General features: G+C 41.0%; 1 protein-coding gene across 1 annotated transcript in view; it reads left to right on the top strand.

Annotated features, from left to right (window-relative positions):
- The first annotated feature begins 8,335 nt into the window (after window positions 1-8,335).
- SLC25A36 (solute carrier family 25 member 36) overlaps window positions 8,336-12,366 on the top strand; it is a 30,232-nt gene continuing 26,201 nt past the window's right edge. Inside the window, exon 1 of the mRNA XM_005154130.3 lies at window positions 8,336-8,455. Coding sequence (XP_005154187.1) covers window positions 8,415-8,455 — 41 coding nt within the window. The 5' untranslated portion in view covers window positions 8,336-8,414. The remainder of the gene's footprint in view (window positions 8,456-12,366) is intronic.

Below are 12,366 nucleotides of genomic sequence, written 5' to 3'. Positions count from 1 at the left end.
CCAGAAATTTTTGTCTTTTGAGAGATGGAAATTGAAAAGATTCTTTTTAGAAGGAGAGATGGACAATTTAATAGCATGAGTAAAAATAGGGTGTTTGAAATATGGATCAGCAATCATGCTGGGTTATACAGAATTTCTGTTTCCTTTTTGGGGAGAAACACATCCTGTTAAACATCTGTTTCTTCATGAAATCAATGTAATCAATGAAATTTTGGCATAACTTTATCTTTGATAAAATGAAATGTTGTTCTTCCCACTGTAGTTACTAACAACCTAACTCCAAATCAAGAGTTGGAAAATTAATGTATCAAAACCATCTCCATCAGCTCTCACTGGTATCACATCACAAAAACCACTGCTGTTTCCACAGGGCTGGTAAGACCAAGTTCATCCAAGCTGCAATTGCAGCAAGGCTAAGGAACTTACAGCATTATATGAATGCAACTACTTGAGGTTCATTGTGTCTAAACTTGCTAAAAAGTGACCAAAAGATTTTCCAGAGTATTTTCAAAGCACTAGAGGAAGGTTTAATTGTATTTTGATTACTGAAAATAAAATCTGAAACAACATTCGCCTTGTCAGGATAAACAATCTATGAACGATGTTCAAGGTCCTCCCTTTGTAGCGAGGATTTAACAGTTTTCATTTTAGTTACGGTTGTTACACTTAAAAATTGAGGCTCTAAGCTTTGTGTTATATGCATAATATCCAGGGTGCAAGCCAGGAAACGAAAACTATACAGCTACATACCAAGACTTCACATGCATTATCACTTGAAACAAGCAAAGCCTCCTGGCAATACTTCCTTAATTGGTTCATTAGCAGTAATGAAGCCTCCATCCCTAGTGTACACCTGAGTCAGCAGATTCCTTCCCCAGGCTTAAGTAAACTAGAGAAGTAACATCTCCTCCAGATGGAAATTAATCATTAAGCCACATTTATCAAGTGAGAGCAGCAAGGTGGCTGACTCCCGTGGCAACTGCTAGTGCTAGTGGCCTGAAAACCCTTCTGTAGCTTTTATGCACAGCTAAGATGATTGGATTTGCTCATTTGTCTAAATTGGGCTGCTTACATTAAACCCTAAAGGCCAACACAGCACATAGATCAATACGCACTGCTGTGATCCCTCCACACTTATACTCAGCCTCTTCCAATAAACACAGGAGTGAGTTGCTGTTCTAACCATACAGCTAGTAAGCTCCCTGATCTTGTTCACTCCAGCTATGTAAAACATATGTGGTCATACATTCACACATCCTAAATGAGTCACTCTGCAAAACTGTGGAAGTTCTGCTTCATTCTATCTAGGAGTGGGTAAATTTCTCAAAGTGATGTGAAAAATTTCACATGTGGAAACTGATTTTGGATCCATGTGACACTGTTTACACACCACTCTGAAAGTAAGCCAAGGACAGGAGCCCATGCTTTTAGGGATAAGCTTAAACGGAACTGCATGTTGGAGTTGCATCTTTCAAAAGGCAGTGTAGTGCCACGGAATGGACTCAGAGATCAGTATGATCAGACAAAAAGCCATTTATTGCAAAGCATTAACTCCTTATATACTATTGCTTACACACACCTACAGGAATTTGGCATATCATGATTGGATACTTGTCTTGAAGACCCTTAGTGACTAACATATAATTGGTTAAGCACAGGTGTGAGAACTTGACCTCGTAAGCTTGCCAACAGTCCACAGTTCTCATAACTCAGTGAATTCCAGCTTCTTCTTATCTTGCTTGCTTAAGCTTCCTCGGGCCTCCCACAGCCTTGCTGTATCCCTCGGAGTTATTCAGAGCTCATGTACCAAATATTCATTCTCCTGTGAGAACACTGTCTCCACAGTGTAACCTACCTATCTTCTTACAGTTTGGGACTCATCTGAGCATACAGTACTTGAAACCTTCCATTTGAGACTACAGGTGCTGTAAAAAAACACATCACAGCATCTTCTTTTTCTCAACGTGAATTTATTCATGACCTCTGGTAATGCTGCTAATATTGACCTTCAGGTTATGTGCTATTTCTCTTTTCTGGTTCCTGCAGCTTAATCCCTTGACATATTTAAAGGCAGTAATTGTATCTTGTCTCAGCCTTTATTTATCTAGTCTAAACAAACCAAATCTTGTAAGTGTTCTCTGATATGATAAGCCATCTATTTTCCAGATAACTGGAATGTTTATTCTGTATGCCTGATTCAATTTGAATACACTTGCCTTGAAAACTGACAGGATTAAGTCATGCAAAGTGTCCTCCACAGCTTTCACAGGGACCAAGCACAACAGAATTAACTGCTTCGTTGTCTCTCCAGTACATATGTGGATGTTCTTGAATCTGAAATCCAGTTTTCAACACAGGGCTTATACCCTTCCTAGCAAGCACCTCGAGGTATTGATATGACCTGTCCTGTCTTCACTCTTTGCAGATCATCCTGCTTTCTGTTCTTTCTCAGTCTTACATATACACCACTCTCCCAAACCTCTATTTAATGCTTTTGCTCTTCCCACCTTTTTTTTTAAAGGAAATCAGCTGCTCCTCTCCTTCTTTCCCTACTTCTCCCTTTTCCCTATCCTCTTCTGCTTTATCTTGGATATTTCCCAAGAGATTCTGTAAGCTACAAACTTCAGATAAGCCTTTGAGAAACAGATATATGAATGTGCATATCCTCAAGGAGCACAGGCTGCTCCATTCTCAAGAAAAAGAAGGCCTATACAAAGTCTGAAGTTGCTTACCACAGTCTCCCTGTTGGCTTTCTTGGTCAAAAGATTATTTCTACATCCAGTATGGTCTGTCAATGGTTTTGGTTAAAATATCTGACTTGTCTTATTCTGCTTCATTATCTGTGAAATAAAGTTATAAATTTATGAATGTACAGTTTTGATAGAAGAATATTAATAAAATCACAGTGCTTTAAAAATTGTCTCAGAGTTAAGTGTCAGCTTTTGCTAGGATGGAATAGAGACCCTCCAAATACTGCACTTTACATCATTACAGAAATTTACTTCTACCCTTTAATAACAGCAGTACAGACAGACTCATTTTATTAACTTTCAGAATAAGTACACTTTATGAGCTAAAAACCATCCCTTGTAATGTCTTTCTCTGATTCCAGATCTGCCACTTAAAATATGCTCAACTCATGGCAAAAAATAACACCCCAATGCCATTGTTTTTGCTGATGGTAATTATCACTCAAGGCTGAGTCACACAAGTCAAAGAACAAGTTATTTATAGGGCAGTCTGAAGATTTGGGGGTTTATATGTCTGAAGTTATTCTCCCTTCATTGAAAAGCTCTCTGAACATATTAGCAGAGAGAAAAAGAGCACCATATGTGAAAGCACAGCCATCATCTCATCACATTTTCAACAGTTTATGGAAACAAACTGTATAAAACATTAGGAAAAGCGTATTTAAAAGAATAAAATCCAACCAATCCCTCTTGATCTCTTATACCACATACTAAAGAAACCCACACAGTTTTTTTCCCAGAGGCTTACATTACATCTAACTTTAGCCCTTATGCCAGGTCTTCATTAGTCTAACTACTCAGCCAGACATATAGGGAAATTAATGCTGGCTGTTTAACAAGCTGTACTTCATCCATTCACAAACATTGAATCAAATCACTTAAAAATGCACTTCCGAACTAACTCTCATCCAGAAGCAGAATAGCTATAGGTTTAAGCCCTCAAAATCTGCTTTTCAGCAGGCACATTCCCTCACCACTCCCACCTCACTCCCTGTGCAGTGCATGGTACACTCAACCTTATTCAAAGGAGAACCTTGTACATCCTCAGAACAGCCTACACCAAGTATTACAATTGTATTACATCACAAAGTATTACATTGTGAAATTTTAGGAAAATATGCTATTTTCCTACCAAATGAAAAGTGCTCTAACGGTTTGTCAAATTATATGGGTGTCCTGGTTTCAGCAGTAGCAGTCACTTTTTCTCCTTCTTGGTAGCTGGTGCCGTGCTGTGTTTTATTTTCAGGCTGGGAACAGTTGCTGATAGCAAGTATGTTTTGAGTTACTGCTCAAATGTTTGGTTTTGTCCAAGCCCTTTTCTGAGCTCATGCTCTGCCAGGGAGGAGGGGAGGCCGGGAGGAAGGAGAGACAGGACACCTGACACAGGCTAGCCAAAGAGGTATTCCATACCATAGCACGTCATACCCAGGATGTAACTGGGAGAGGACCCAGAACGGCTGGAGCACTGGGGGGATGGAGGAGGTATCAGTGGGTGGTTGGTCGGGCAGGGTGGAGTGAGTTATGGGTCGGTGCCTGGTGAGATGTATCCTCTTCACTTGTTATTGGCTTTATCATTATTATTTGTAGTAGAAATGGCAGTAGTGATTTGTGTTGTGCCTTAGCTATTAAACTGTGCTTATCTCAACCCATGGGGGCTACATTCTTTGGATTCTCCTTCCTAACTCTCTGGGAGTCGGGGGAGCAAAAGGGGGAGGGAGTGAATGAGCTGTGCGGACTTGGTTTAAACCACGACAATGGGTTCAGTTCCTAGAAATAAAAAATACTTTAAAGGGAGAACATAAAGCTCATGGCCACAATTTTGGGGCTAGTCTATATTCATTCTATTCATTGTATTCATTCTTCTATATGCACTTGAAGTATTAGGAGGAATAAAGGAAGTGAATAAAAACTTAAACTTCATGGGCTTGAATTCTGAATTCTCTTCATTTTTAATTCTACACATCATTCCTAAAAACATGCATTTATATGAAATACCTTAAGACATCTCCTCTAACTTTTCATGGTGATTGGAGAGAAATAGAGCACGGTGATGAGACAGTCATTTGAAGAATGCATAAAAGAGATTAGGAGGAAGAGTAGTTTGTAGGAAGAAGTAAAGCAGCATACTGCAATTGTGTCTCTGACTGTTTTGAGCAACTTCTGTAGATGGCCTTGGTCAAAGGATCTTGGTTCCTTCTGTCTCACTATTCAGCATCCCAGAGACAGCCAGCTGATAACATCTTGTGCTTCATGAGTCCTTGAACATGGGGCTGGCCACTGCGTCCAGCTCTCAGCAGCACCATGGGGCATACACAGCATGCTTTATTCACATGGTATTCTCCGAGCCAGGGGTTTGGGTGAGCTCTGTGCCACTGTCTTCTGTTTCACAATCTCAGTTCTCCATTCAACAACATGAAAGGGGGGTTGTTTGGGGGTTTGTGTGGTTTTTGTGTTTTTTTTTTTTTTGTTTGGGTTGGTTTGTTTTTTATTTTTTTTTTACTTTTTTTTTTTTTTTTTTTTACTTGTATGGGTTTGTTTGTTTGGTTTTGTGTGTGGTTTTTTTTTTTTTATTTTGGCTTTTTCCCCCCACACAACTCAAGGAATTTGTCAGACTGAAGGATCCTACCTACTACTTTTTGAGTCCTCCAGGGATACAAATGTCCCTCTCTCCTCATGAGCATGTAATGTATCCATCCATCACAGCAAGTTACCAATTAATAATTTTATCCCATAGCAGGAGAATTTCACAGAAGGAAAAAGAAGTGGATTAAAATGGTTCAGAATCAAAGTTCCCAACTGAAAAAGCCTTGTTTCCACATTGCTTGATGAGAGAAAATACATTTCTGTGAGCTTGTCTGGGAAAGGGAATAATGTATCACTTAGATAAATAGAGCATCTAAGAATGCTAACTATTTCATAACAGGTTGGTTAGTACAAATGTTATTTCACAGGCGAATTGTTTGCTATTGTTTTATAAGGGCTAACCTTGGCACTAGGAAAAGATAGCAAGTGCTTGTTTAAAGAACACTATAGGGTAAACAAAGCCATGAAACCTACATCTGTGTTTCCAATATGGAGTTGTCGTCTCATTGCCTGTATATTGAAAACTTGTGTAACCTGGTCATATAAATATTTGAAAAGGAGAAGGTCATTACAACCATAATAATAAGAGCAAGAATCCAACACAGTAGTTCCAAATAAAAAGAGAAATGTGATTTTTTAGAAGCCTGACTGAAAAATAGCAGCAGAAATTATACCATCCCCCCTTAATCTGCCATAAAAGAGCAGGAAAATGCAGTTGTATCAGGAAGGGTGGTTAAGTTTTTCTGTTGCTCCTTTTTACACAGAAAGCCATTGATGAAATTTAAGAGGGAGTGTTTTCTGTTCAAAGCCTGCAGAAAGAAAAGTGCAGCACATGTTATGGGGGTGGTATCCTGAGAAGAATTGAGAGCTAGAAAATGTAGAAACAAGGGCTTCACTTTTTATCACACATTTTTCTCTTTATTGCAACTCAGGAATATCCCATTACATGCCTTAGTTACACCAAGCTAATAGGAGAAGTAAGTCCAAACCCCAACAGAACAGGCTTTGAGTAACCTGGTTTAATGGAAGGTGTCCCTGCCAGTGGCAGGGAGATGGAACCAGATAAGCTTTAAGGTATCTTCCAACCCAACCCAGTCTGTGATTCTATGTAAACAAAATGGTTCAATAGCTGTACTTAATCTTACTATTCACTATTCAATATGCATTCATAAAAATAATCCCATTACATTTGTCACAGTGCAAGATATTAGTAACAGATGAAGTTAGTAGCTCCCAGGTTAAGAGTTCACCTATACAGAGACAGAATAAACCAGTCTTTGTCTGTTATTTAATCTTCTGAGTTTACAAGGACATGTGCTCACTGGGTGGCATCACATGGCCTACAGAAAAACCATCCTCTGTTCTGTCATAAGCAACTGAGGGAATTGGGAAAGAAACTGGACTCATGACCTAAAACTAAGTAGGTGGCATACAGCCCTTTATCGTTCATGCAGTGTTTAATTAAATCACTGTTAGTTTTCCAGTACTCTCAAAATAATGTGTCTGTTGTAATTAACCTGAATATATTTACTCTTTTCTCTGTGACATCCAGTGCCTTCTCACTTTCTGAAAGTTGAGTTTAACATGTCTCATGTATGCATACTATAGGCTTCTGCAAGTCTTTCTTATTTTATTTTGGAACAATTCTCATTCAGTTTTTCACTAGCTTCAATGTGCTATGTATAGCAGGAATGCAGAATTCCAGCTGCAAAACTGGAATATATTCCATATATTGGAGTATACAATTGGAATATATATCCTACTTTTACTTGTCTCAGTTTGATGTAACTACTCTTTACCCCACCATCTCCACATCCCACATTTCTGCAAGCTTTCTGCCCCCCACCCAACCCCTTCCTCAACTCCCATCATGCTTGCATAATTCCACATTACATTTGTAGCTTGTGTCTTCCACGCACCTCACCTTCTTAAAGGTATTTTATAGGAAATGACTGCTTCAAAATGTGTGCTTGTTTTATTAATGCAGAGATTCAAGGTTCTTGTGCTATTATGAAATAGTTCCTTACATTTTTTTAATAATTCTGTATTTATTTCATGGATATTCACAACGATTGTAGCCAATCATCTATTTGCTTTTGGGTGCTTGGAGTTTCAAAATAACTTAGACAACTTTAGACACAATTGTGGAAGTTTTCCTGTGCAGCATTATTGATTTTCCATTAGTCACATATTTTTTGAAGAGAAAAAAAGACAAAAGTCTTCCAATGAGTTGTGATGCTTACTTCAGAAACAGTCATTGGAGAGCAGTGTCTGGGGGCCTTTTAAGGGAGACAGAATCCCAGACTGGTTTGGGCTGGAAGGGACCCTAAAGCTCATCCACTTTCAACTCCCTGCTACAGGCAGGGACACCTTCCACTAGAGCAGGATGCTCCAAGCCCAGTCCAACCTGGCCTTGAACACTGCCAGGGGTGGGACAGCCACAACTTCTCTGGGCACCCTGTGCCAGCGCCTCAGCACCCTCACAGGGAAGATTTTTTCCTAATGTCTAATCTAAATCTCCCCTCTGTCAGTTAAAGCTATTTTCCCTTGCCCTATTGCTACACTTCCTGAAGAGCCCCTCTCCAATATCCGTGGAGGCCACCTTCAGACACTGGAAAGCTGCTATAAGTTTTCCACGAATAGCGATTGAAGCAATTAGATATTTACATTATAGATATAATCCATAATGTAAACAACCAACCCCCAAAACCCCTCAGCCCACCGCACGCCGTGATAACCCCGCAGTTTGGGACGTTGAGGACACAACAGCGTTACCCCATTACCCTCATCCCCACGGTTTTGGTGGGGCTTACGACCTTCCCTCAGGGCAGCCCGCGCCTCAGGAGGTGAAGTCGCAACCCCAGCCAATGGCGTCCTCTGTTTACCAGGGGCTCATTGTATATTCATAAGGGAGGCCCCAGGCCTGCCTCAGCGGCTCCGAGCGGGGGGCAGAGCCAGGATAAACTCCACCCCCTCCCCTCCGCCTTCCACCGCAGCCGTCACGGCGGTGTGCATTAATGCTGAGTGCCGGCAGCCGCGGACCAGCCGAGCCCTTCCTCCCGCCGGGCGCAGGCGGCGAGGATGAGCCAGAGAGACACCCTGGTGCACCTGTTCGCGGGCGGGTGAGTGACACCGGCCTCGGCCCTCCCGCCCTTCTTCCCTTGCGGGCTCCGCAGAGCGGGACGCGCGGTGTGTGCCTCTCTGCAGCTCCCCCCCGGCCTTACCGTTGTACACGGAAGCGGCTCCGGTGGGTTTTCCCGGCTTCCTTGGGCTATGAGGGTCCTGCCCTTTGCTGCCGGCGGCCGCGGCCTGGATCGGTGCTTCCAGGCTGGTTGTGCGCGTTGCGGCCCAGGCCCAGGGGTGCTGCGGCTGCCCTGGGCCTCGCTGGAAGCCTGAGGCGGTGCCTGCCAGGCCCGGCCCCGTGTGTGGCGTTTTGTTATGGGCAACACATGAGGGGAACGTGGGCCCTTGAGGAAGGGGAGTGGAGGTTTCCCTTATACATAGCCCGTTTCCTTTGATCCCACACCAAGAGTTCCTCCGTTATCTGGAGTTTTTGTGAAGAAACATACTGAGCCCTCCTCAAACGCGTCGGGGAGGTTGCCCAAGTGCTCCTGTCACCTCAGCAGTCCAGGAGTGACAAGCAGATAACGCTAGTGTGTAAGGGCCGCTGTGTTACTTGAATGCAGTTCGACACTGGTGCCTACTGCTTGTTGATGTGCGGTTTGACGCAGCCATGGAGGTTTCTGCCTATGAAGGCAGAAGAAATGGGAGAGATGATTACACTTAGAATATGTGGCCTTTGTAGTGCTGGTTAAGTTTGAGGTAGCTGGTACCTTTGCAGGTCTTTGTCTTCATCTCATTAAGCTTTGTATGCTTGGGGTGTGTGTTGTCACGCAGCATGTGGTCCCTCCAGGGGTACCTAGCTTAAAAGAGAAAGCTGGGGATCCTGTTTGGCTTAATTATGGAAGTGTATTTGGGTAATGCGTGTGGCTGTAGGGAAGTGGGAGAAGCCACAAGACTGTATCCAATGAGAGCTTGGATTACCATTTTGTGCTCCTCCTTGATACAAAGTGAACTGACTGCCTCTTGGCTGGAGTGTTTCATAGGGAAGGATCACACAGTGTTTTACACTGACCACGTCTGGGTGAGTTGGATACACATTAGCAGTTCCTCTGCTTCCAGCACATTTGCAGGTTTCCAGTGTTACCTACCTGATACAGCCTTATGTGGGTGCTTTTTCCACTTCATGAACTTCTGACCCTCTGTGTAAGAGGGGAGTGATTATACATCCGGAGGCCTGAGATGAACAAGTGTGTGTTTTATCTTCAGCCTTTGCATCTCTGTAAACAATCAGAAAAACTGGAGTGCTGCCTTATTTATTGTAGCTCTTGAACTTGATAGCTCTGCACAGCAGTGATAACTCGGCAGAATCATATGTAATGATAGAGACAGGTCTATTAACCTGAAACTTAAGACCCAGTGAAGATTGCTCAGCTCAAAAGTCTGACCTGTGCTTAGCTGCTGGCCAGTTGGGTTATGCTGTGAGGAAAAAGCTGAAAGCCGTTTCCTCCTGTGCCAGCCACATGTTTACTGTGCCCTTAGTTCAGCAAATCTATCTGTGTGTATTTAGTCATGTTTAGTAGTAGAGAAGTTACTCGGGGTCATCTCATGATTTCTTTGCAGGTATGGTGGAGTACAGGTCACCTGAGTGATCTTTAGTCTTCCGTGAAACTTATGGAAAGGAAGGAAGCTTTGTTTTCCTTTAGGTTTTTCCTGGAGACTGACATTGTTATCTCAATCTGCTGACTTTTTAGGGGTTTGTTTGTTTTTTTTTTTTTTTGTTTTTTTTTTTTAATTAATGTCTAAGTTCAGACTTCAGTTCCTGCTTTCTATAATGAAACTGTAACTGATGATACTGCTGTTTTAGTAATGCAGGTGGGGCTGCCCATCATGAGCTTTTTCTAAAACTGCCTAGGTTGTTTTATGACCCATTCATCAACTGACAGCCTGCAATACTTTGGGCCATTACAAATTTATGTTGGGAGTTAGTGTCATATATCTATTTTTTTTTCCTCCTGGTTCCTTTTTTCCTGTCTCTGTGTTCTTATCCCTTTCCAACAGGTCTGACAGACTCTTTAGCAGTGCTGGCAATGGGGGCAGTGATGGTGAGGGAGTTACTCAGCACTAAATGCTTTTTTTTTCTCAAGTAATTCATACTTGAGTAGCTTCATTTTTAAGAATTCCATCTCTGTTTTATAACTGCATATTAATTGTGAATACAACCAATATTTTGTGGTAGAAATACTAACTATGAAGTTTAAAAAGAAAAAAAAAACAAGCATTGATTTTGAAATGGTTTAAATATAGTATCTAGCACCATTGCTGTACTAGTGCTTTCCCCTTGTTTTTTGGTAGAGGGGAAAGCTCATCTAAAACGTTTTGCTGGACTAGTTCATGCATTAGCCAGTGCAACAAGGAAGTACTACTTCATTTACATGTAACCCTTCTCCCATGCACTACTCAGACCTTCCTGACATTGTGAAAATAAGATATTTTCTCAAGTTCTATACGTAAAAATAACAACCATCAGATTTAGAAGTAGAAAATGCATAGCATGAGAAGAGCATCACACTTGCAGGAAATAAGATAGGGAAAAATAATAATTTTAATTAAAAAAAGGTTATTAACTTTTAAGAACACATCCGTTGAGGCAGTTTTGACTGATGGAATTTGTAAGCAGTTGGTTCCATGGAATAATTTTGCTGTCACCTTAAAGCATTGTTTCCTAGACTGTGCAAAACTGCCATGGTGCAGTCTGTACTGAAGAGTACGATATACCTGACTGGATCAGTAGTGTACCTGCAGTTCAGGTTCATGCTGTGACATGTTTGAAATCACTTAGGTCATGTTTTGTTGTGGTAGCCCTATTTGTCAGGATCTGTTTTCGAAACTACATAGTTACCATAGTTGCCTTTGCTAATAGTATCTTGCTCTTGTGGGAACTGTTACTAGCTGGATCATGATAGAAAATTATGCTTCAGGTGAAACTCTTGATTTTATGTTTGTTCATTCTGAATGACTTGTTTGCATTGCACAGAACTCATTTCAGGAGTTGAACTGCGGAATTTTTGGCATATCATCTGGTTTTCCATCTCCTAGTCAAATAGCAACTGTTGTTGCTGCAGGTAGCATGTTAGTTGCATAAACTCCGGTGCTTTTATTCCAAACCACGCAATACACTGAATGTGCTGCATCCTTAAATTACAAAGTCTTATGATTGAATTATAGGCTTCAGATAAATATTTTGGTTCAAGTATATTAGTTGGGTTTTTTGTTATTAAACTACTTAAGCAACAAAAAATGAGTGGAAAGACCTTAATATTTTGTTTTATAGAGAAGATTAATGTGTTTTGGATTAATGTACTTGCAATTGTAATTGGTATATCAAATAAAAATTCACGTGTTGGCTACAGAAGTAATTTCCAGGTTTTCATGCTTTGTTTTTCATTTTCAGAAAGCTTATGACAGTTTATTTGTATCATACAAACTTCCACAAGGGCATGAGAACTTACCTGTTTCCTCAGCAGAAGGAGGGAGTGGTTTGGGTTAGGAGGTGGCCAGCTGCTTTTCTGAGCTCAGGGTTGGCCAGTCTCAGGTTTACTTCCTAATTCTTTCTTTACTCTTGCAGAAATTTGGCTGTTTACTAATTTAATAAGTGAGAGAGTATAAGGAGGAGTCTGTTTAATTATCCTGATTATAGAACTATCTAAAATTGATCTGTAATGCCAAACACAATTTTCTGACAAAGGTTCTTAACAAATCCCTCCAGTGGCTAAAATAGCAAAGGCTCTAAAAATAGATTTAAGATAAATGTTTGGATTCTTCAGAAAGATCAGACACGGTTCAAATATATTGTGTAAAGGTAAAAGACCCTTGGGGTTATTTGATGTTTTTTTAGATCTGAGGTGATATTAGTTAAGAGTGTGGCAGGTAGTGTGATGATAGGCCTTTTTTACTCTCTTTCAGAAAACAG

Source organism: Melopsittacus undulatus, chromosome 6, assembly GCF_012275295.1.
Source record: "Melopsittacus undulatus isolate bMelUnd1 chromosome 6, bMelUnd1.mat.Z, whole genome shotgun sequence".
Classification (NCBI taxonomy): Eukaryota; Metazoa; Chordata; class Aves; order Psittaciformes; family Psittaculidae; genus Melopsittacus; species Melopsittacus undulatus.
This window is presented reverse-complemented; position numbering and strand designations above follow the sequence as displayed.